This window comes from Mauremys mutica, chromosome 6 (assembly GCF_020497125.1).
Source record: "Mauremys mutica isolate MM-2020 ecotype Southern chromosome 6, ASM2049712v1, whole genome shotgun sequence".
Lineage (NCBI taxonomy): Eukaryota > Metazoa > Chordata > Testudines > Geoemydidae > Mauremys > Mauremys mutica.
The window spans coordinates 53,710,490-53,735,371 of record NC_059077.1 but is presented as its reverse complement, the minus strand read 5'-3'; the positions used below and the strand labels follow the sequence as shown (position 1 = coordinate 53,735,371).

At 38.2% G+C, this 24,882-nt stretch overlaps 1 protein-coding gene across 9 annotated transcripts in view; it reads left to right on the top strand.

The window, feature by feature from the left end:
* The window catches only part of MEF2C (myocyte enhancer factor 2C), a 137,961-nt gene that overhangs the window by 97,554 nt on the left and 15,525 nt on the right, over nt 1–24,882 (top strand). For all 9 annotated transcript variants that reach the window (XM_045021463.1, XM_045021468.1, XM_045021462.1 and 6 more), the window contains 3 exons: nt 5,835–6,021; nt 7,271–7,318; nt 23,416–23,588. In XM_045021463.1, the coding sequence (XP_044877398.1) occupies nt 5,835–6,021; nt 7,271–7,318; nt 23,416–23,588 (408 nt within the window). The remainder of the gene's footprint in view (nt 1–5,834; nt 6,022–7,270; nt 7,319–23,415; nt 23,589–24,882) is intronic.

Here is a 24,882-nt window from a genome sequence, read left to right as displayed (position 1 = left end):
TGCACCTCCAAAAGTGAGAATGCAGCCATCTTGCATGTGCAAAACCTAAATGTGTACATGCAAATAGGAAGGCTGGATACCAATAGCTTTTTATGTCCCCCAAAACATAGGCCTCTTTTGCATTCGTTGCACATGCAAAAGCTGATGTCCAAACTGGAGAGACATTTGTCCTTAAGAATTTTCTGATTCTTCTTTCACAACTTAAATATTGTTTCAGCTAATTCTTGGATAAAGAGTTTTTCATATGAGTTAAGGAAAACTTGAATGAGCTGTTCTGGTATCTCTGGTAAAATCATGTTTTGGCAAATCTTTAGAAAATAAATATTTATCCAAGAGACCAGAATAGCTTTAAATTGAACAAATATTCATTTAGAACACATTGTTAAAAATGCTTAGTGTGTATGAAACATTTAATTGAATACATATACACTTTATATTTCCTTCCCTCCTTCCCCACCTTCCTATTTCCTCTCCTCTGTCTAATTCTATTTGTCAGCAAGAGAGCTTTGAAACTGCTACCATGATTTTGCTAAAAGACTTGACACAGATCTTTTTGGTAAAGTGATGGCTTCAATTTATTGAGTCAGTTATTAACTCAGATCTCTAGTCCTTTACCTGGTAAAAATCCTGCCCACTGCAGTCCCTTTCCACTTTCAGATGATGGATACTAGTTGATCAAACCCCCAGGTGACAGAGGCCTTGATCAAATGGGATTTGATTCCAGAAACCAAAATCCCTCAAGTAATTCATTCCTCATGTACAGAACTGAGTTTCACATGCTCCTTGAGAGGCTGTGATCTCATGTGCTACTTGGTTTTGTTATTCCAAAGCACTATATCTCTAACTGCTAAACTTTTTGAAATCCTAAAAAATTCACTCTTGGCTGGGTGTCGATCCTGGCAGCTTTTTAACTCTCTACAAGCGTAGGCAACAGTGACCAAGAGAGATCCTCACTAGAGCAGGTAAAAACACAGGACAATATTTTCTTACAAAAGTGTCACAAAAATTTTGTCTATTTTTTTCATCAAAATTTTGAAGAAAAAATTTACCACCAGCTCTCCTCCTGCATTATAGTCCCAGCTCAGCCATTGACTACTTCTTTGGCTAAACTTCTTTCTGCTGCAGTTTCCTAAACTTCATGTTAGATATAATATTACTTACCTACCTCCCAAAGATGTTGTGAGGTTCAGTTTATTAGTTTTTGTGAAATGGCTTTGAGATGGTCTGAGGAAAGGTGCTATAGAATCGCAGGTGTTACCATGATTATATATATGGCAGGATTCTGACATGCCCTGATGTGGATGCTCAGGAGGAAGACCCTCAAGGAGTCTCACTCCTCCAGTGCACGCACTACACAAAGCTCTGACACAGTTGCAGTCCTACAAGTCCAAGGATGGCTCCCTCTATGCACACGAGGGACACCCCCTCTCCACAAATGATTCAATTCTCACCCTCCAGACTGGTCTGCAGAGCAGGACCAGCATGCAGGAGATACATCCTCTGAAACAAAATAGCAGCAGATAGTCTTCCTTTGTGCAGTGGGAAGCGCCATCCCTCCCAGTGAAAGCCAATGTCTAATAGGCCTGATGGAGTTCATAGCTAATCCATAACAGAGATTTGTAAATATGAGGCCAGATCTTCAGCTGGTGTAAATCAGCATAGTTCCAGTGAATTCAGTGGAGCTCCAGAAATTTCTATCAGCTGAGGAAGTGGCCTACAAATGGCAAGCAGGAAGGTGGGAAAAGGAGCAAAATAGGGGAGGATGGGTGGAAGGGGAGTAAAAACAAGTCAAACCATTTAATCATGGCTTAGAAAAATGTATGGTACAGGTTAGGCCTGCTCCTGGACTTGTAATTAAACAAAAATACTGCAGATGAAAAGAAACTTGGCTTTTCCTCTTAATGAAAAAGGCCAATAATATTTCCATAGAATATTTCAGGGATGCGTATTTATATGATTCTAAAACATCTGATGATAATTATATATTTATTTGTAGTTATTAGAAGAGTGCTGAAAGCATATGGGACAGAAATAGTCCACTAGAAAGCAGCTATGAATCTCTCTCTCTCTGAATGTATGTAGTGGTAAGTCCTGGTTGAAACTGGCAAAAAAAATTAGCAAAATTTAGCACAAGAAATTGTGACCATAATTTCTAGCTCAATGTGTGATTTCACCTGTTTGAAATTTCACATCAAATTAACACACAATTTGATTATGGAAAGAAGACCGGGCAAAGTAGAGCAATATGCAAAAAGTCACCCACATGTTTACAATATATCATACGCACAGATGCACATCAGTTCAGGCTGAAATAATGATACCATGCAATGTTCGCATCCTTGTTTCACCTCCAGAAGTGGTGTGGGGATCTGTATCAGGTCTGGCACAACCCAGCCAAGAAAATTTGTGACTGTAAACAGAAGTTTTAGGCAGCCAGAACCAGAGAAACAAATTTGAAGCTGGTTGTTATTGGTTCTGCAGTGTAGCATTATACAGCCAGCCTTGATGCCCAGGAGGACCACACAGTTTACCCAACTCATTATTGATTTTTATGTCCCATATATTTTGACTGCAGAAGGAATAAAACAAAATTCCAGCATTAACATAGCCAAACTGCATATAAAAGCACCAAGTAAACAACCTAACCATAGCCAAACTGCATGCAAAGTGTGCTGTAAACTAGCCCTACAGTATCCAAACTACATAAAAACATGCTAAGGCAGCTGCAACATGTACATCCAGTAATGAGGGATATGAATTCTGCAGCTCATCTAAGAATGCCTTTAGAGAATGACAAAAGAGGACCTAATAATTGCTTTGGCAATGCTCATATGTTTCAGTGATAATTAGTCTGTACAGTAGTATAGTAGCCATAGTAATAGCAGCAGTCAGGATTGGGGACCCATTGTGCAGAACAGAGACAATCCCTGCCTTGAGGGGCTTGCAGTCTAAAGACACAAATGGACAAAGTGCAGGAGATGAGGATACAAGCAAATGAATCTGGTGAAGAATTGGCACAGTGTTGTTAGTCATATTTCTCACTGGGTGTTTATTTTAATTGGGAGGAGAGATAGGGATTAAAGGGATAGGAAAGGAAAAAAGGGGAAGCGGAATGGACACTGCTCATTAGCTGTATAGCCATGATCAGCAGCCTGTGCTTTGTCTGCATCATGGCAAAGGTGAAGCACACAGGATCATTCTGCATACTCAGTGGGCAAAATTCTCAATTGTGGGAGGGCACATGCAAGCCCAAAAGCATTGCTTGGCCCCTACAGAGCTGGAAAAGTGGGCAGATTGAGCCTGTAGGGGGATTGCCACACCTCCGAAACATGCTGCCAGGATAGGGGGCTCCTAGTCAACTCATTAGAAGTAGACTGGAAGTGTAGCTAATGGATCCACCTTGACATGGATTCAGTGGGCCAAAACATTTTGGAAAGACAGCAGCCATCAATGCGACACATAGGCTGAAATAGCTGTTGAAGAGAGGCTAATCTTGCAGCCTAATGGCTTGCCTCTGTGCTGTGGAGGGTGGATTCCATTTTAGGGAGTTCCCCATGCAAATTGCTGTTATTTTGGCTTTGTGCCAGGAGGGATGAATTTCACCCATTGTGTTTCTAAACATATCTACCTACTTATATACTGTTTTGAATTATCTACTATGTATGTGTTTCCAAGGAATCGGGCCTACAGTCATAACTCACTCTAAAATGCTAATCCGTGTTGTGTGTGTTGAAAACTTCCTTTTGCAGAAAAATTCGACATGTAGGCAAAGTTTTGGTTATTAACATAACAATTCAGGTTAGGGTGCTGCACAGAGAAAGCGCCTTGTCCCTAAAGGTGATGCAAAGCACTCTAATGTATTTATCCATTATCGTTTTCAGTATATATTTATTGTATCTCTTTTTTATTTATGGAATACAAGCTATCTAATACAATTCAGGGGCCAGATACAGAATGTAGTACAGCATACAGTTTTGCTTCTTGTCCACTAAACAAAAGGAGAAGGATATTCCTCAAAATAGTTTTCTCTTCCCCACAGACTTAAACCACCTCACTGAACAAACTCTTCAGAAAATTGACCATTAGGGACAACAGACTTCAGCTCTGTTGTAGCAAAGAGCAAGTTAGTTCCAGAGTCAAGGGCTCTCCACTGAGAATGCTCTGCCAGCTGGCCCTAGACTCTTAATCTGGGGTCAGTTAGCTCGAGTACCCCAGCTGCCCTCAGCTGTCATGGCAGCATGAGGGGAGAGAGACAGTCTTTTTCAAGCCAGGACCCTAGCCACAGACAGTGTTAGAGAACAAAATTAACACCTTGAATTATACCTGGAATATGGAGGTACTCATAACATGTCCTTTGCATCCTGCCCTGAATTGAAATCTTGCTGTGCACTATTATTCAGTGGTAAGTAAAATGATTCCTGTATATTTAGGGCTGAATTATACTTCCCCTGAGAGGTGTGACAAGGGCAAAGGGAGCGTAAGGCAGCCATAATGTGACTGCTGCTCTAGTACACAAAGCAGGGTGTTTAGCCAGCACTGCCTGGAGAACTGAATAGCCAGCCCCAGAGGATGCATTTATGGGTGGGACATGGGCAAGGCTATGTATCCCCTGTCCAGCACAGCTGGATCGTTGCACTATGGACATCTCTCATCACAGTGCCTCCAGGTCCCAGGTCTGTATTACCAGCCCCAAGCATTCCAAGAACTTGAGTCAGACCTCACCAAAATTCATGAGATTTAAAAAAAAACAATACGTTTGGGGTTCCTTTTAATTGCTTCTGGTTTTTGAACCTTTAGGGTGCACTCAGGTCACATTTTCAAGTTTTTCTCTGCAACCAAGAGGACTGAAAACTCGTTATTTTTTTAAGAAACAAAAGCTGGAATTCTCACATATTCACATAATTCCAGAACCTTAGGGTTCAAGAAAACAAGCAAGACTCGGGAGAAAATCATGAGAATTGGCAACACTAGATTGTGCCTTTTAAATGTCTAATAAATGCTTCTTGGCACTGCCACTCAGGCACTGCACCTTGTCTCCTTCTTCCATGCTGTTTAGAGTCATAAGAGGCATAATTTGGCCCAATTTGCTACATTTAAAGGGATCCTTCAGGATGAAAATAACTGTGTGTGTGTGTATATATATATATATGGATGTTACTTTTAAATGAAGATAAAAGCATAATGAAAAGGCACTACAAAAAAAGAACTGTCAGTTAAGGATCCTGGATATGTATATTTTACACTATGCTTTGATATGTCCTTGGGGAACACTTTGTTTCTTTAAAGCCCATTCCAGACTAAGGAAAAACTTTTTAAAAAAAGTAATTCAGTTGTTTGTGCCTTTAACATGATTCTGGTTGCTAAAGCAACGCATGCTGAAACTAAAGCTTTCTCCCTAGCATTCCATCCCTTCTCATTTTTCTCCATGCAATGAAGTCATCATAATCATGTACCTTTGATCTTACAGTCATCTGTGACACCAGATTAAGATATCACAAATGAACAATTATGACTTCACTGAATGGAAGAGAAAGAAAATGAAGCCTAATGAAGAGGGGCTTTGTTTTAAACAAAGTGAAAAAAAAAACCTTCCAATACTCACAAAGAAGATTTACAAGCTGCAGGAAAGGAATATTGAATCATGATTTGTAAAGCCATTTGTAAAAGCCTTTCTTAGTGCCTTAAATTCTTCTCTTGATTGTTAAGGTGGTTTTTTTTTAATGTTTTAACCACCAGTTACAAAATATTTGAACTAAATATAGAGTAACTGTACTTGAAGACTGTTGTGCTTCTGTACTATTCTTGTCTTTGTTTCCCTTTTTTTGCTTGTACAGGCTGTTCCACCACCCAACTTTGAGATGCCAGTTTCTATCCCAGTGTCCAACCACAACAGTTTGGTATACAGTAACCCAGTCAGCTCGCTGGGTAACCCCAACCTTTTGCCACTGGCCCACCCTTCTTTGCAGAGAAATAGCATGTCTCCTGGTGTGACACATCGGCCTCCAAGTGCAGGAAACACAGGTAGGCTCTGTTAAATCCCATTTCTTTCAATGTTCTTTATTATCAGAATACCAGTGCATCTTCTGTCACTTTAAACTGTACTCAGAAAAGCAGGATTTTCTTTTACCAGTCATAACAGGTTGCCCAAAATTGCTGTGTTAAAAAATCAAAGAAAAAGCCTAAGAGGTTTCTAACCCAGATATATAAAATAAAATAAAACCCTGAAAATAATGTTCTGGAAACATCTGAGTATTGTTTAAGAATGAAGGAAATCAATAAAGGATGAAAGGCAGACAGTTTGCTCTTACATAAAAAGGCAGCTGATCTACTTGTGTCATGCAAAAAGCCACTGCACTGTTTTTCATAAGCTTGAAAAATTAAGTGTGATCAGGACAACCTTATCTTCTAAAGTAAAATAGGCCTCTAATACTTAAACAGCAGTTAAGAGGCTAAATATAAGATTTGTGATTCTGTATGTATTCATAAGCTCATTGATTGGTAAATGGTAGGCCACCTCCAAGCTGAAGTGTATAAACAAAAGGTTGCTTTCCATGCTGGTGATGATTCAGGGTCACCTCTGAGCAGGATAAATGGGGATTAGGATCATTCACTCAGTCTGGCTGAAGCAACGTCAGCCTTAAGCATTCAGAGTTCAAAGAACCATACAAGGTCTCCAGCCCGAGGAAAAAAGTAAATAAATAAATCTAGAGAATGAATGTCTGCAAAAGGAACAAGAATATTATAATCAACAGTTACACAAATGTGTTACAATCATTCTTTACCATTAATGTGTTCATAGAGCTACTTGCAATATGTCATTGCCTGGCACCAACCTGATGCAGAATTATCACCTTTGGCTTTTCTAATGTAATTAACAATGAAATAATTATTTTTTCAAATAATCCAGTATCATCAGACCAAGTCTGATTTTTTTTAAATAAAAGGATGCTTCTTAGACTATGTCAGCTTGAAAAAAATTCTGGAAAGTGTCAGCTTCTATAAAGTGTCAGCTACTCCACATATTTTTGTGTTTGCATGACATCGTGACACAAATATTGTTAGCTGTAAAACCTTACAAAGGGCATTTTGCAGTTTTAAGATTATGGGCTTGATCCAACGCCCGCTGAAGTCAGTTAAAAGATGTCCAGGAACTTCAGTGGACATTGGAACGGGTCATCTGAGAGTAAACATGTTAATATTGTTTAAAATGCTTGACCTTTGTGGTTTATTTTAGCCATTATCATTTTGACTATTTTATTTGCACCCCTAGGTGGTCTGATGGGTGGGGACCTCACAACCGGTGCAGGCACCAGTGCAGGTAAAGAGAAGAGAATTTTATGTTGCGTAATATTATTTTGTATTATGCACCACAACAGATCAGTACCATGGGCTTGGTCTTAAAATAACTGTATGCTTAGAATAGGACTTTCAAAAGAGCTCAGCTCTGCCAAGTCAATGGGAGTTCTACCATCAACTTCAATGGGAGCAAAATTAGGCCACCATTGAGAATACCACTCCCTTAATAGATTTCCATGTACAAAGTGTCCTCAAGCTTTTCCTTTTAACCTAAAGCTTTTCTGTAAAAATCTTTAGGCCCAGTCACACAGCCCTTATTCTGCCAAATCTCCCTTCGAAGTCAAGGGGTGAAATCCCAATCCTATTGAAATCAATGGGAGTTTTGCCATTCACTTCAATGGGCCAGGATTTTGCCCAGTGAGTATAAACTTGAGTAAAGACTGTAGGACTTGGTCTCTTATGAGGACCTAGATTCAACAAAGCCCTTAAGCACATGTTTCATTTTAATCATATGCTTAACTCCACCCCTATTCAACAAAGCACTTCAGCATCTACTAAGTTAAACACTTGCCATTTGTACTGATTTTGAGCTACAAAAATTGCAATGAAACGGGAGTAAATGAAACATTTACTTAATTGCTTTATAGAATCAAAGATTAACAGACAAGGAATTTTCAAAAGACTTTAGGAGATCCAGGCATAGAAAAATATTGGATCCAATTGATTTAAATTGGAGCTATGCCTGGTAAGGACTGCAATATCAGAGTGATGTTGCTTTTATGTTGTAGGAACTTCTCCCGGGCTCAGTAAATGCTGCAGTATACTACCAGGACAGTGATGCTGCATTATCATGTGTACCATACACCAGTGGTAGCAATACTTGGTGGTACATATTCTGAAGCTCTACTCTCTTACACTATATCATTAGGGTACTTACCCAGGGTACTAGATATAATATTTTGTTTTTGCCCCCCTGACTTCTCCCAACTTGCCTCAGGCCACTCCTTTTTCTTTTTTTCTTTTTCATGTTGTTACATACAAATATATCACAGATTTTGCATGCTGGATATGTTCTGAAATTGAAACAGCACAGCAGTGGACCAAGTAGGCATTTTCAACTGGCACTGCAGCTTGGAGAGGTCATTTTGTATTACCGTATGACTACAGCATGCAGAACACATGAACATATGGATCTTAGCCATTAGTCTCTCCTATTCTCACAAAACCCATGCTAGAAAATTACAATTTTCTTATTATCTGTTGGTATTTTGAATAAATGCAGCTAAAAAAGATTCATTTTGGTGATGTTTGATGGTTTCATGTCATACCCTTTTTTGACCATGTACATGATTGAAGCTTCAGGCACCACAGCAATGAAACTCAGAGAGGAAGTTTGATTGCCCTATTAATGAGCTCCCTCTACTGGCCTGTTAAGACATGTCATGGTAGCACCATCATTGGTTTGCCTCTTCTTTTCATTCTTACAAAGGTGCTGGGAAGCAGTAAGGAGGGCAGTGTTTCATTCGAAAAATGTTTGTGTCTACTAAAGTGATTGCTGTTCTAAATGTATAGTTGGCTTTGTCATTCTTGGTGCTCATTAAAATCTATACACATTTTACTGTCTAAAGAAGACACATTCAACACACTAAGTATAGGGACCATGCTTTTTTAATGTGTATTTTTCTTTTAAGTTAGGTATAATAAAGAGGACAGAATGACCCTTTGAGAATATAGATTGCTTATTCTATTATTACACACTTGGCTTTCAAGCAGTGTATCTTTGGGCTGGTCAATTGATTTCATTCTGTGTAAGAGGGACATTACCAGAAACACCTCATAAATATTTAATTATATGAATAGTCTTTGTTCTTTATCTGGCAATAAGAGCCAAAAACACCAGTTCAGATATGTGTTCCTCATGTCTTAAATGCAAAGCAGTAGGGGGGATTTGATATAGGGCTGAAGGACGATGAGAGGTCATATATGGTTGAATCGTCTGCCTCAGTAGCTTCATTCAACAATGCCACTATTTTGGAGAGCCTTCTCTCTCATAAGGGTACAGAAGAATAAACATCAAAAGTTCTCTTTGTTAACCATTTTTCAGACAAAACAGAGACCCCAGTGTTTTTTCCATTTGGCATCTTAGATGGTGGCACAATCATGTGGTTTAATTTGTTAGGATTCCTATTTCTTGCCAAATTAGAACTTTATGAATTTGCATTTTTTCTGCACCATCCAAAAATAGCTTATATTCAAAATAATGCACTCCAAGAAGAAGAGCTAAGTTGTTCAAAAGTTTAATTTCAATCACTACAAAATGAAACTATTTTTGATGGGCAACAAAAGGGCACAAGTTTCTGGCATGACTCTAACAAATTACATGATAACTAGAAAATGGGAAACGGAAAAAGCTACTTAAGTTAGTTACATCCATGTTTTGAAAACTATGTTATTATGTTGGTTTGGATTGTTATGTGTAATAACCCTAAAATCATCCATAGTTTTACTTTGTGAGTCAACCCAAGACATAAACTTAAGAAGGCTGACTACATTTTTATTATTCTACACAATTAAATACCAATAGTGGTATTTTTAAAGTAAAATCAAGATTACCGTAGGTTTCTTAGAATAAATTTGTTCTTAGTCAAACTCTAGTGGGACAGTTTATGCAGGGTGGGTGCAAGGATGTTTCACGTCCTAGGCGAAACTTCCACCTTGCGACCCCCCCGCCCGAGCCCTGTGGCAGCTCCCCACGCCACCCTCCACCTTGAGGTGCCCTCCTCCCCTGCAGCAGCTCCTCCCCTCCGCCCTGAGGTGCCCTCCCTGCGGCAGCTCCCCCCGGCCCAGGAAGCCATGTGGCAGCTCCCCGGCCCAGCTCATGTCTGCTCCGCCTCCTCCCCAAGCACGCCGTCGCCGCTCCAATTCTCCCGCCTCCCAGGCTTGCGGCGCCAATCAGCTGTTTGGCGCCACAAGCCTGGGAGGCAGGAGAAGCAGAGCAGGGTGGCGTGCTCAGGGGAGAAGGCGGAGCAGAGGTCAGCTGGGGCGGGGAGCAGTTCCCCTGCGTGCTGCCCCCCCCCCTTACTTGCTGCAGGCGGCCCTCCCCGCGCGCCCCTGCCCCAGCACCCTCCACCTAAATGCCAACTACGACTGGGGCGGCCGAAGATCCGGCCACCACGGTCGCCGCCGAAGGACCCAAAATGCCGCCCCCCAAATGCTAGCGCCCTAGGCGACCACCTAGGTCACCTAATGGGTTGCACCGGCCCTGAGTTTATGTCATGTCATGGGAGGTGGTGGAATCTCCGTCCTTAGAGGTTTTTAAAGCCTGGCTTGACAAAGCCCTGGCTGGGATGATTTAGTTGGGATTGGTCCTGCTTTGAGAAGGGGGTTGGACTAGATGACCTCCTGAGGTCTCTTCCAACCCTAATCTTCTATGACTCTATGATTCTTCTATGATTCTTTGTGAGAGTAGCAACTGCCAGCAAAATTAGAGTGAACTTCTCATTTAGTATAGCTGCTAAATTATAAATATATCAATGGCATTGGTGCTGTTCTCTTAAACCAGAGATTTTTGAGTGAAAGAAAATAACAAGAACTCTTGGGACTAAACCAGTATGTTGTAAAATGCCTTTAGAGTTACACCTTTCATAGTAACCGCTTAATCAAGTGACATGCTACCTGTTTACATAGTAAAGTATGCAATGTTTTAATTTTTAGGGAGCACATTTACCCTTAAACATAAACCAGTTAAGTTGCAGGGAACTTGACAAGAAACTAATAATGAGACCGAAGTGTTTTTATTGCTGTGCATTATCTGAGCTATAATTTTGTGTAGTGGTTTAACATTGTTGAAAGCCTGACAGAGGATAAAGATTTCAAATAATTGTTGACTGCTCCTTAAAAACTTAGTGCTACAATTGATTTTGGCAGCCTTTCTTTGCCCATATGTTTTGAGTTCCTGGTTTTCACTACCTCTAAAGTTGGATTATATTTTGCATTTCACACCAGTATTGGGTCTTCATATAAGGAGCACATAGTTTTATGTTGTTTTTAATTTTTCCATTGAATATAACTAGAAAAATATTGTGGGACAAGTTCTGCTCTGTTACACAGGTATGAATCTGGAATAAGTCCACAGATGCCAACAGAGTTATTTCATGTTTACACCACTGTAAATAATAATGAAATAGGAGCAGAATTTGACCCTGAACCTTTAAATCCAATCTGAGATTCTCCAAAGGGTTAAGGTTAGCAGTATTTTCAACAAAAATGCCATTTTAACTGTTTCTTTTCTTCTCTCTTTTTTTGTAATTTGTTTTTCTCATTACTGTTTCCTCACTTTCTCCCTCTTAAAGCCAATATCAAAAGAAAAGGGGATACACAATTCAAAAGTAACTAGCAATTTGGGGTGTCAAAAACACTTTAATGGAGACTGATTTTCAAATAGTACTGAGCTTTCTTCTATAAATCCAGCCCCTCTATGGTCACTCAGGTTGGGCACCCAGAAATCGCTAGTCATTTCTGAAAAACTTTTCCTGGTACTTTTAAAAAAAACAATCCCATATTAATCTATGAATCGGCAGGCAGTCAAGCAGGAAGTACTTAAGGAGGCATGTGGTAAAATCCCCTCTTCCAAAAATTAAGTACAGCATACCAGAGGCCATCTCAGTTTTTGCCAGATTGGGTCTTGGATCTCTCTGTCAGCCAATATCATAACTCACTAGTGCTACACTACTGATTTTACTTCACCTAGTCATGATTTTACTTCACTTAGTCCTACTGTGTACAAATGGATTATACATTCTATTACTATTTCATATCAAATAGAAATGTGTGTAGTAGTTATTTTTAATTTCTGAGTCCTCAGGCTGGAAGATTTCTGGACAACACCTTTTAAAAAAATACAACGAAAACAAAGATTTATTTAAAAAAAAAAAAGAAGAAGAAGAAGAAGCAATGTGCCCAAATAAGCCTGTGAGCAGGAGAAAAAACAATCAGGTTGGAATTTCTGAAGGCGCCTACCTCCCTTAGGCTCTGGTGAAAATCCAAACTGAAACAATCTAATCTAATGCTCAAGGAAACAGATTTAAAGGATTACACATGAATTCTTATCCTTGCCCTACAGATGTGCTTTGGTGAATGTCAATGGGAAAATATTTCCTGGGCCATAAATATGGAATATGTTAAATAAAGAAATGCATTAAAAATTATTATTATTATTATTATTATTAACATAACCATTTATACTGTAGTATATCTAGAAGCTCCCATCAGATAGGAACCTCTCTGGGGTACATGCTGTATAAATGTATTGTAAACAACAGTACTTGCCCCATAGAGTTTACAGTCTAAAAGAAAGAACATAAGAACGGCCATACCAATGGTCCATCTAATCCAGTATCCTATCTCCAACAATGGCCAGTACCAGAGTTTCAGGGAGACAATGTAGAGCAGGGCAATTTTGGAGAGAAACTTCTCTGTCTTCCTCTGGCAGAGGTTTAGGGTTGTCCCAAGCATAGGGTTCCATCCCTGACCATTTTGGCTAATAGCCATTGGTAGACTTGTCCTCCATGGACTAATCGAGTTATTTTTTTAACCCAGCTATACTTTTGGCCATCACAACATCCCAAGGCAATTAGTTCCACAGGTTGCTTGTGTAGTGTGAAAAAAAAAGTATTCCCTCTTGTTTGTATTAAACCCGTTACCTATTAATTTCATTGGGTGACCCTTGGTTTTTTGTATTGTAGGGAAAGATGAATACCATTTCTCTATTCACTTTTTCCATTCCATTCCAGTCACTATTTTATAGAGCTTTCTCATGTCCCTCCCCATTAATAGTCTCTTTTCTAAAATGAACAGCTCTAGCTTTTTTAATCTCTCCTTTCTGGAAGTCATTTCATACCTTTTGATCATCTTTGTTGCCCTTCTCTGAACCATTTCCAGTTCCTTTTTTAGATGGGACAACCAGAACTGGACATAGTATTTCACGTGCGAGTGCACCATGGATTTATGTAATGGCATTATGGTATTTTTCTGTCTTGTTTTCTATCCCTTTCTGTATAGTTCCTAGCATTCTGTTAGCCTTTTTGACTGCTCCTTTGCATTGAGCTGAAGTTTTCAGAGCACTATCCGCAATGATTCTAAGATCTCTTTAATGAGTGGTAATTTAGAATCTATCTATCTATAGTTGGGATTATTTTTTTCAAAGTGCATTGCTTTGTACTTATCAGTGTTGAATTTCATCTGCTATTTTGTTGCTCAGTCACCGAGTCTTGTAAGACCCCTTTGTAACTCTTAGTTTAGTCCAAAGCTGACTGCAATCTTGAAAAATTTGGTATCATCTGTAAACTTTGCCACCTCACTGTTCACTCCCTTTTCCAAATCATTAAGGAATATGTTCAGCAGTACAGGTCCCAGTACAGATCCATGGGGACCTCACTGTTTACTTCTCTCCATTGTGAAAACTGGCCATTTATTATTTCTTATCTTTTAACCAGTTACTGATCCATGAGAGGACCTTCCCTTTTATCCCATGACTACTACTTAGTTTGCTTAAGATCCTTTTGTGAGGGACCTTGTCAAAGGCTTTTTGAAAATCCACCTACACTATATCAACTGAATCACCCTTATCCACATGCTTGTTGACAGCCTCAAAAAATTCTAATTGATTGGTGAGGCATGATTACAAAGCCATGTGGACTCTTCCCCAACAAATTGCGTATATTTGTTTCGAGTTTACAGTCGTTCTGTATACAGTCCATCCGCTTACTGAGATGCATGGTGGATCTTTGGTTAATCTCAAGACCTTTTTACACCATAATTCATTACTTTTTCAATATTGACAACTTAAAGCATTCAAGAATCATGAGATTGTCTTAAAAACCATGAGATTTTAAAATAAATAAAATAATTGTTAGTTTTTTTATTTGCCTTCTGGGGCTTGAACTTTTATTTGTCACATTTTCAAGCTTTTCTCCACAACCAGGAGAACAGGCTAGAAACTTCTTTTAAAAAATATTTTTAATGACAGCTGAGATTTTCCCATTATCATCTGACTCCAGGAGCTGGGGCTTTAAGAAAAACACCAAAGAGTGAAGGCTGTGGTCCATACACAAAAAACAGAAACACATGCTAACAGTAATTGCACACAAAAGTGTTAACTGATGTACAATCACGTAAACAGGTGCCTGAAACCAACTCCATTTTTCTGTGTAGACCTCAGCCTGAACTTTGCGAAAATGTGGCCCTTTACTGGGTTTTGAACAGTTGTGGAAGTGTTAACAGAATGATCTTTGAGTTATTCTCTGTCTTATCTTGTCTCTAATTTATAGTGTCTCAATATTTGTATTTATAAAAAGATAGATTGAAAGGATAAATGACTGAGTCAATAATGAGAACACCCTCACATCTCTCCTAAAGAGAAAGCCCTAAGATCACAAGTAGTGAACAATTAAGTGAGTCATACAAGCTGCAGTTCTCTATAAGTAGGATTTTAAAGACAAGCATGATCAATTTCATTTTTATTTTTATGACAAGCAATTAAAAATATTCCTTTAGAAAATCCATGCTCAAACAGTAACATGGAGTTATTGAGTAAAATCCTGAAGTCAATGAGAGTTTTGCAATTCACTTAGTGAGGCTAGGATTTTATCCTTTATATTTTGGTTACATATCTTCTTATTATCTTTGTTCAGAGAAAGAGAATATAAGGAAGTGTTGCAAATCAGCAAACATCTGGATTTCATGCTTACCCTTGAGTACTGAAAGAGATAGTTGATGCCTCCTAGATCTTGGAATGCAGCTATGGGTTTGCTCCAGGAAGAAAAGCAAGAAATGCATTTAACCCCTTGGAGCTGGGAATACAGATTTTGCAGCAAAGCAGCACTCAGAAGCTCCTGGCAATATTGAGTTAATGTGCCTCTTGCCCATTAGCTTTCAGCATGATTCCCCAATTAAAGTATTCAAGCCATAGACTCCAGTTATTGTCCACATTTTTTGCAAACTGATTTGTCCCCTGATAATAGCAGGAACTGTTACTCAAAGTATCAGAGCAAAATAAGAGGAGATAGGGCAGGGTCAGTAACTCTGTTTTTGTATTTACAACTGCTTGCACAGAACTGCAAATTTACCTCACATGCTGCCCTTTTCTGAGAAGATCTAATTTAATAACATAGAAAGGATGGAGATTTAGGATTGTGTGATTTGTGTTCCGAATATGCAGTCACCAGTTTTTCTGAACATGAATTTGAAACCATGTGTTCTTCATTTCTGCAGCAGTTATGTCTGTAAGAAGAAATATGTAATTTAACAAATATACCACTTATCACTGTTTATGAAAAAGAAATAGTAACCAATATTTCTAAAATTTCCTTGGGGGAAGCTAAAAATTAAGGTGTTTTTTTTTATTATTATATAGTCATTTATATTTGGAGTTAATTATTATCTTGAAATATTTTCTCTAAAATATGTAGTGATATTTTCCCCAAAAGGTCATTGATTTAAAACAGCTGAAGAAGTAAATGAATTGCCCTATGTTTTAAAAAGGTTTTCAAGGAGTAAAGTGGGGATAAATACCAAAATATTGTCTCCAGATTCAAAACATTTTCCCCTTAATATCTTCAAAAAGGGTTATATTTTCCAATAATGTGTTTTCCCCTATTATATAAGCTTCTTTGCCCTTTCTCATGATTCAATACTCAAGGGCAGTTCATACGAAAAGAAAATGTAGTTTATTTGCATACAAAGGGCTAAATTGAGGCTGTCCATCTGTGAATGCCCAAGATGAGGGGATGAACTAATCACATGCTTTAAAGTATGCATGTGCTTAATTGATTCCCTGGAACTAGGCATTAATTTCCAGTGGGCATTGGGCAATCCAAATCCAGATGAAAATCTGAGTCCTAAAACCAAATTTTGAAAAGAGGTGTGGGCCAGATTTTCAAGTGCTCAGCAACGACAATTGGGGCCAGCTTTTCAAAAGAGCTCATCTCTCTTTTAAGCACTTAGATAAGGGACAGATTTTCAGAAGAGCTAAGCACCCAGCAGCTCCCTGTCGATACATGTATACTGCGAAGAAAAAACACAGCAGCAAGTCTCAGAGACTGGGTCAACTGTCTTGGGCTCATGGGGCTTGGGCTGTGGGGCTAAAACTAGCAATGTAGAAGTTCTCACTCAGGCTGGAGCCTGAGCTCTGAGACCCACCCCCTCCCTTGGTTTCAGAGCCCAGGCTCCAGCCTGAGCAGGAACATCTACATTGCTATGTTTAGCCCCAGCAGCCTGAGCCCCAGTTTAAATTGACGTGTGCTGTGAGATTTGCTGCCTCAGGTCTTTTTTTGCAGTGTAGACATACCCAATGCAACACTGAAGGCCCAATTTTCAGAAGAGTTGGCATGCTGGCTGAATGGGAGCTGAACTTTTCTGAAAATCCAGCCCTGATTTTGCGTGCTGAGCTCCTTTGAAGTTCTGGCCTCTAGTGTACAAGAATTAGATGTTTCTAGCGCTGACTGTGGCACTAAACTCCACACTATATCTGACCCTCACTTTATCTCTCACAACCCAAAAGCATGCTGGCTATCTCAGTCAGGGCCAGTCACCTCACCATGACCATCTGACCCCTGTTACCCAACAAGAGCTCTGGCCTTAAACACTTGAAGAGCCCATAGTGTAAAGCTTCAGGTCTCTTATTCCCTGAACTGTCCAAGACTTTTTAAGCTCAAAAGTACTATAAATTAGTGCAAATATGAAGATCAGCATGTAATAGTCTTAAGTGGTTTTGCTTGTTTAATTAAAATGGAGTTGCTGAGTTGATCAGGTGAAATTCCAGGACAAATAAGATAATGTGATATATAAACCAAAGAGCTAAACAGTTTTGTGGAAGTGGAAACATGTAAGTCAATACAATTAGAGGTAACAAAATAGGAAACATAATGTTTTCCTGTGTTAGAGGAATATATTCCTAAATTCCTAAATCAGATGGTAAGGAATTACCAAACAATGCAAATTGTATGGACCGATGGACAGTCATTATGAGAACTGATAATAATATTGACAATAGCAGCTATGTTAGGGGTGGGGGGGAATCTGCACAAGGGTTTTGATTGTGTGTTGTTCCATTTCTGCATTTAGCTGGGTAGAGAGGACAAAACTGGATTGAAATAACTAGTGTGCTCCCAGTATTTTTATTATTTATTATTTGTATTGCTCTATCATAGATTACGGCCATATTTTGCTCGCTGCTGTACAAACAGAACAAAAAGATGATCCCTGCCTCCTGGGCTTACAAACTATGTATAAGACAAGAGACAATAGATGGATACAGATAGACGGGGGAGTGCAAGTACAAGGTCATTCAGACCTTGGTGTAACCTTGGCTGCAAAGTTCCCCAAAGGTCTGCCCACCCACCTAGAATAGCTAAAAGCTTGCTTCTCTCTCATCCCCTGGCACACCCCTATTCCAGGGGCTGGAAGAGGACTGACATACAATTTTCTCCTCATGGAAATCATCCTGTTCCCTGAGGAGCAGATCCTCCCCACCCACTTTCCTATTCCCAAGCCATCGTGGGTCTTACCAATATTGTGTGTTACTAGGCTGGTTTATCAAATGCATTCACTCATTTCTTGTTAGTTATGTTTTAAAATTATACTTTATTTTCATTGGGACATCGGTGGTAGGTTCTTTGTCTATCCAAAGATTTGATCATTGCCCTGCAGCGGCAGCAATGGGAAACTGTACAGCCCCAGGGGAGCTCCACTAAGCATTTGCCCTTTAGAGTATAGGAAGGGGTAATTGGACCTTCTCATTTTGCACACTCTCAGCCACAGCCTGTTGCTAAATTGTTTCCACCGCTCTCATCATCATCGTATCTGCACAGCCCCTAAATCCTTACCTCTCCCTTATATAGCAGAACTGCACTGTGGCTAGGACCCTATATACCTATAGAGGAAAGGGCAACAATTTCTCATTAATGATCTTTAAGCTACTTCGCCGGGATATAATATAATATCACATCACATCATACAGGCTTTTTTATCTCTAAATTTACATAGTCACTTTTTAAGGAATGATTATTTTTAAAAAATCTTTAAAAGACAGAATTGTTGAGCTATTTTTCTCTACTTTCCTAAAAATATTTATTTAGCCCCATACCCTTCTCCACTTCAGGACAAAAGCAGCTGATATTTCATGATATGCCATAGAATACTTTTCATTAAAAGTCAGTAGATTTTATACACCACATCTATCTTGGTCTGCTCCTTGTAATTCAATAGAGAAGGTCCATTAGTGTAATAGTGTGGGAATGGGCAGGTACTTTAATGCAAAGATTTTCTTCTTCTCAGATAACATATTTCCACTTCAGTTTTCTTCTATTGCTTGCAGTTAGCCAAGGTAATGTACTGTGAAATTATTAGCATTTGCAACATGTGAGTAAAAGCCTTCAGTCATTAGCTCCTTCCAAAATTATGTTGTAGGTGAGCATGATTTCCTGGGCTTTTATGCATTAGGGTGAGTATCCATTTTGTTTTGGTGGTAAAGTATAAGCTCTGTTCTGCCATCAGTGCACATGAATTAATGGAAGTAAGAAATATATACATGGACTAAGAGGAAAAGAGACACCTAAGTCCTTAGAGGCCTGTATATCAGCATTTAATTACTCCTTATTCAGGCAAAATTCCTTTTGTAGTCAAATGGGAGATTAGACTGAGTAAAGAATGTAGAATTGGGTGTAAAATTAGCAAGATTTCTGTTACTCTCTGCATTCTTCTCTCATTTATTCTTTGTGTTTTATAAATTTCAAGGTAAAATACAGCATAGGCGGCTCTCTCTTTTATATAGTGTCATTCTGAAGTTCACATATATTTTCAGAGGTTTGCTGGTCACACGAATTAAGGTTGTGCAAATGACTATACATGTCCAAAAGTAACTCTGTAGGTGAATAGTAATGCTGGCAATTTGAAAATATCACTGAGGTTTTCAAACTCACCTCAAGAATTTGGACACTACATTACGATTAAAATGAATGGGAACTGGGCATCAAAAGCTCCTAGACAGCTTTGAAAATCTCAGCCTGCGTGACAAGTATTTTTCCTTCTTTGTCTTCTTCTTTGTTGTTGTTCATTTATTATTTTTATTTCCTTGGATTTTTAATGATGAAATGAAACTAATCAAAACTTTTAGAAATCTAAACAGGAATCACTGTCCAACTTGGTTAACTTTGAGCCTAAAATTCTTGATGGTGCCATTTTAGAATAAAAAAATGTGCACCGAATCCTGCTGTCCTTACTGATAGGGCCTTAAGCTGAGTGAGGGATACGGCATCCGTTCTTAAATTCTGTTTACTGGCTATTAAAGATGAAATTTTCAAAAGTACTTAGCATTGGCCTAACTTTGCTTGCTGGGCACTTTTGAAAATTCATCTTAAATTTCTTACAGCATAGAAGTGAACAATTAAAAATAATTAATTTGAAATAAATGAGAAAATATATCTCATATAGTTCAAGTACCGGTAATATCTTTCCTTTAATGGACTAACATTTTGTATTTATTATTATTGATTAACTAGCTCCTGCTACTAGAAATTTCTTTCTTGGATCTAACAGAGTTTAAAAGGTGATATATAAGGGTCAGTCCTGCAATCTTTACTTAAGCAATATTTTCTCAGAAGTCAGTGGGAGTTTTCCCTGGTTGATGGGCACAGGAACATGCCCAAGAAAAGGAGTCTATACTCAGAAAGAATTTTTCTTTATATTGTGCAGTTAATCCGAATACAAAATCTTGCACTACATTTAGTGGTGTTGTGCTACACCTCTATTTTACTTCGCTATAAGCAATTTATTTTTATGTGCAAAATCTTTTCTCTCTTTAAAGTCAACAAAGCAAAAACAAACAAAACACAGGAAAATATAATTTGTGCTTAAAGTTTCTTGAATTGAAACTGCTGTAAATTTGAACGTTCTGACATATGCCCTTTAAAATTTGTACATCTACTGTTTTTATTTTCACTTTGCATTATAAATTATATCCATAATGTTTTTAAATGTTCTATTCCAGTGAAAATATGGCTTTTAACCAAATAAAAATGTAAAGCAAACTTACTCTAAAATCCATCTGTTCTTCATTTTCTTATAATCTATAATCAGGAAATCCATTCATACATGATATATAATTTTTGTGCTTTCTAGTGGGTAGTGGAATGTGATGTTCTGCATACAGTCACATCTAAATTGATAATTCTCCAGGCGGAGTGTAATTTTAAAGTATAGGATGAAGAAAGGTTTAATCTGTATATTAGAAGGCTTATACAGTTTTTTTGCCTCTGAATGTAAATTAGACCATTCTCTTTGGTGGATTTATCTGAAGGTGGGACAGCTGCCTCAGAGCAGGCCACAGCTTTGTGAGTAAGAAGGAGGATGCGGTTTAGAGAGCTGGTTTAAATGCAGGCTCTTCTTCGCTGTAAACCGCATGCACGTATTCATCATTGATTTTCAAATGATGGGTTCCAATATCATTGGTTTAGAGTCCACAGTCTTACATTCCTGATTCCACATTATGCCAAAAGAAAAACAATTTGGTGGCTGGAAAGAGAAATGGTCATTATATGGCTCCAAAATGCTAGCTGGCATAATATGCCAAGAACAGCAGAAATCCACTGGTAAAGAGAAGATTGCAGTAGTTCTTAAAAATAATTTGATGTTCTAAAAATATAAACCTAAAAAATATCATCAGTGTTCAAAATATTTTATATCAGTAGATAAATACATATTAAAAACCTGCTGTTTTGAATAGCATAATTTCTAAATGATGGAAAGATATTCCTGATGTTAAATTCTTTTCATTAAATAAACTAAATTCTTTCATTGGGTTGATAAAAATCTTTTCTGGAAAATTGTACTTTCTTTTCTCCAAAAATCAGAAGCAGAAAAAATCCGCTATGGTACATGGCCTTTGCTGGATTATCTCAGAAAGTTTATTATAGAATATTAAAAAAAAAACCAAGCATACAGTTTTTATAAAACAGCTTCATTTTCACACATGGAACAAATGCTTGTCATATCATATTACAACACATTTCACAGGGCGGTTTTACTTCCTTTTAACAAAATAGCTCCTATATGAAAACCAGTATCAGAGAAAACCTTGCCTATGCTTCAGCTTCTTCTGTAGATCACTTCACCACACTTCTTAACAGTTTTTTTTAATGCTGCTGCTGCTTCTTTTTTTTGCAATTACCAAGATAATTTTCCATTTGATTGTTTGTTTAAACCAGATCTCACGAGTAAAGCATATGTTGTGTTTGTCAAACTGAACTTCATCTAAAGAAAAAAGCACTGCATAGCTTCTAGAAAAATACCATCCTTAAAATGTCCTCCTTTCAATCACCATCTCTCTAATAACCCATAGCATTAATTAAGGCTAAAAATATAGCAAATACACATTCAAAATAATTGTTCATTAAAAAAACCTGTATGATACTAAATGAAAAATTCTTGCAAGTGCTCTGTTACTTCAGTTTTGATGAATGTAAAATCCACTTTTTAATTAATACATATTTTATCTTGCTACCTGTAGGATGCTGTTGAGAAAAAAAACAGCCAACTTAACTATGAACAAGACTTTTTAAAAATTTAAATATAACTGAAGTCATTTTGATGCTTTAAAGTCTTTATCTTAGTTTTTTCCAAGTATCCGGAAGAGCACTATACTTAATATAATGAATACATTTAGCCTTAGGTGTTTGCAGATTAAAATTATGATTTAATATTCTTAGTACTCAGACACATTTTAATTACACAAATCAACACGCTACATTACACCAAGAGGATGCATTCTTTTATTTATCAGTATTCCTATGGTGCACCCTACAAATTTAGCCTCAAATACACCCCTGCGAGGTACGGCAATCATCCCCATTTTAAAGATGGAGAAACTGAGGCCCATAGAGGTTAGATTACTTGTCCCTGATCATGCAGGAAGTTAGTGTTAGTACTAAGAACAGAACCCAAGTTTTCCAATTTCTAGGTCAGTGCCTTGCTTACAAGCCCATATTCCCTTGTTATTTTTTAATGCATATCTCAGTCTGCTAATTCTGAACTAAACATGAGCCCAGAATTGAATATTTTGATTAATATTTGTTTTCTTGATATTCATATGTGAGAGTTCCCTCTCTGTCTGAATTAAAGATTTAATATTATTTACTTCAGTGGGGTTGTGCATTGTCTCTCCCTCCCTTGGTCCCACAGAGCCAGAATTTGGAGAGCCATTACAAAGCCATCTCTTTTCCCAGGCTTTCTCTGCGGGTATGAGGTGGGGGATTCATGGGTGAGAGGGGAAAGGTCTTGTTTTTGGTGGGCTGGGAAGACATTAATTGCATTGCTATTCAAGCACTAGCATTATTGCAGTTATAGAGGAGAAACTGCTTCCAAATTAGCACAATACGAAGCATTTGCCTGTCAGGATTGTTTCAAGGATTTGCGGAAGGCAGGAGGAAAGATATCAGGCATTTTCCAAATAAGGACATGCTCCTTCTCCCATTGAATTTATTGTTGACAAGATCAGGTCCTAAAAGTCAGGGGAAGAGAGTAGAAAAGCATTTAAGAGTCTTCCTATTCCTCCCCCGGCTTTTTCTGGAAATTATAGCCTTGCTATACTTGTTCTTTGTCTAAAAACAAAACAAAACCATGAACTGGAAAGGAGTGAGTCAGCCAAGTCACAATCCTCTTGTATTTGTCCATGAAAGCACAGCACAGTTTTCTGCATTTTTTTCAACTGTAAGATTGTCTGACTTTTCCTGACTCTTCTTTGTAACAAAAGTTAGGTTTTAGCTGGTCTGAGTGCACAATACTCTACAGTATATCAATAGTGTCAGATAATCACATTTTACTTCACTGCATCATTGAAAGGTCAACTGCCACGAGGAAAAGTGTCTCAAAACCAATTGTTCCAAATACCAGATGGGTTATATTTTCACACATGGGCACTTACACTGCACCCAGAGTAAGCTTTGTCAGTTTATGTGCTGGTTTTAGTAATATCAAGCTTTAATTTTCATGTACAACCTTAGGAAATGTGTTTGAATCTCTACTCCTCTTCTTAACATTTTGTTCTGTTTTTCCAAAAAAAAACAGGGAATGGGTATGGCAACCCCCGAAATTCACCAGGTCTGCTGGTCTCACCTGGCAACTTGAACAAGAATATGCAAGCAAAATCTCCGCCCCCAATGAATTTGGGAATGAACAACCGTAAACCAGATCTCCGAGTGCTTATTCCACCAGGCAGCAAAAATACAATGCCATCAGTGGTAATGCATTTTTTAGGCATTTCTTCTTTCCCTTCAAACTATGTCTATTTCTCTGTGTAGACTCCCATTCACTTCCATGGGCTTTGGATCAGGCCCTACGTTCTGACATTGTCCAATCCGCTCTGGTTGTAGACTGGTTCCACGTCTGTTTATATTTTTTATGAAGTCATTTTTACTTCCTTTTTTCTATTCAGTTAGAAAAATGGTAACTGTTTTCTGCACACTCTCAATTTCCTAGCACTTCTTCCTAATGACTGGAGAATCCTTTCCTAGATTTGTTACAACATTGAACTTAGTCCTATACATGGTCTGCAATTAACAACTTTGGTTTAGTTTCCACACAATCAGAGCCTAAGCAAATGACAGACTAACCAGAAACAAATGAGTTGGAAATCTGTCGTGCTGGGAACAAGGGTCACATTTTATAATGATGAGAAGCAGTAATTATTCCTTAGATGTAGTAAGAAAAAGTGAAAGCATCTAACCTGGGAGCTATGCATCTCCTGTCTGTTAACAAAGCTGAAGCAGAGGACTATGATATAAGGTTGAGTCATCAAGCGTTTCATGTTAGTGTCTTTCTATTCCGTACAAAAGAGTAAATCTTTCATGAGCGATGTAACATTAAAAGTGAGGATGATTAAAAAAGGATCCTGATAGTGCTGCAAACACATTTTTCCATTATGTAACAGACAAGCTATTAAAACAACTTGCAAGTTGGCTACTTTAGCCTGATGCATTATAAATTAACTTTGAATATCATACTAAAACCCCAGAAATGTGACGCTCTCTTCTTAAAAGATGAGGAGTAACAAATACAGTCTCTTATGAAGCTACACTCAAGTAGACCAAGGCTGTGACAAGCTGTCTCCATCCAATGATTTATGCCAAGGACCTTAAAACTGATACTTTCCAAGGGATTCTTTGACTGGTCAGGTCTCTGGCAACAAGGTGCTACTATACAATCTCGGCAGCCACTGGGGCTGGAGAGAGAAATAATGAATAGTGAGACAAAGACCTGTGCTGAAAACAGGATAGATTGTCTTCACAATTGAGACAAATATCTCATAAGGAGGACAAAGAATGTCTTTATGAAATGTTATTTTTGTAGACAGTGTTCAAAAATTATTTAACCTGTTATGCCTATCAGATGAAGCTATTCATTGTGCTTGAAAGCTGTCTGCTGATAAATATTTACGTTTACTAATTATTAACACTCCTTCCTATGCTCTCAGTCTGAGGATGTTGATCTGCTTTTGGTAAGTGGTAGTGATGCTCATCCTAATAATACAAAAAC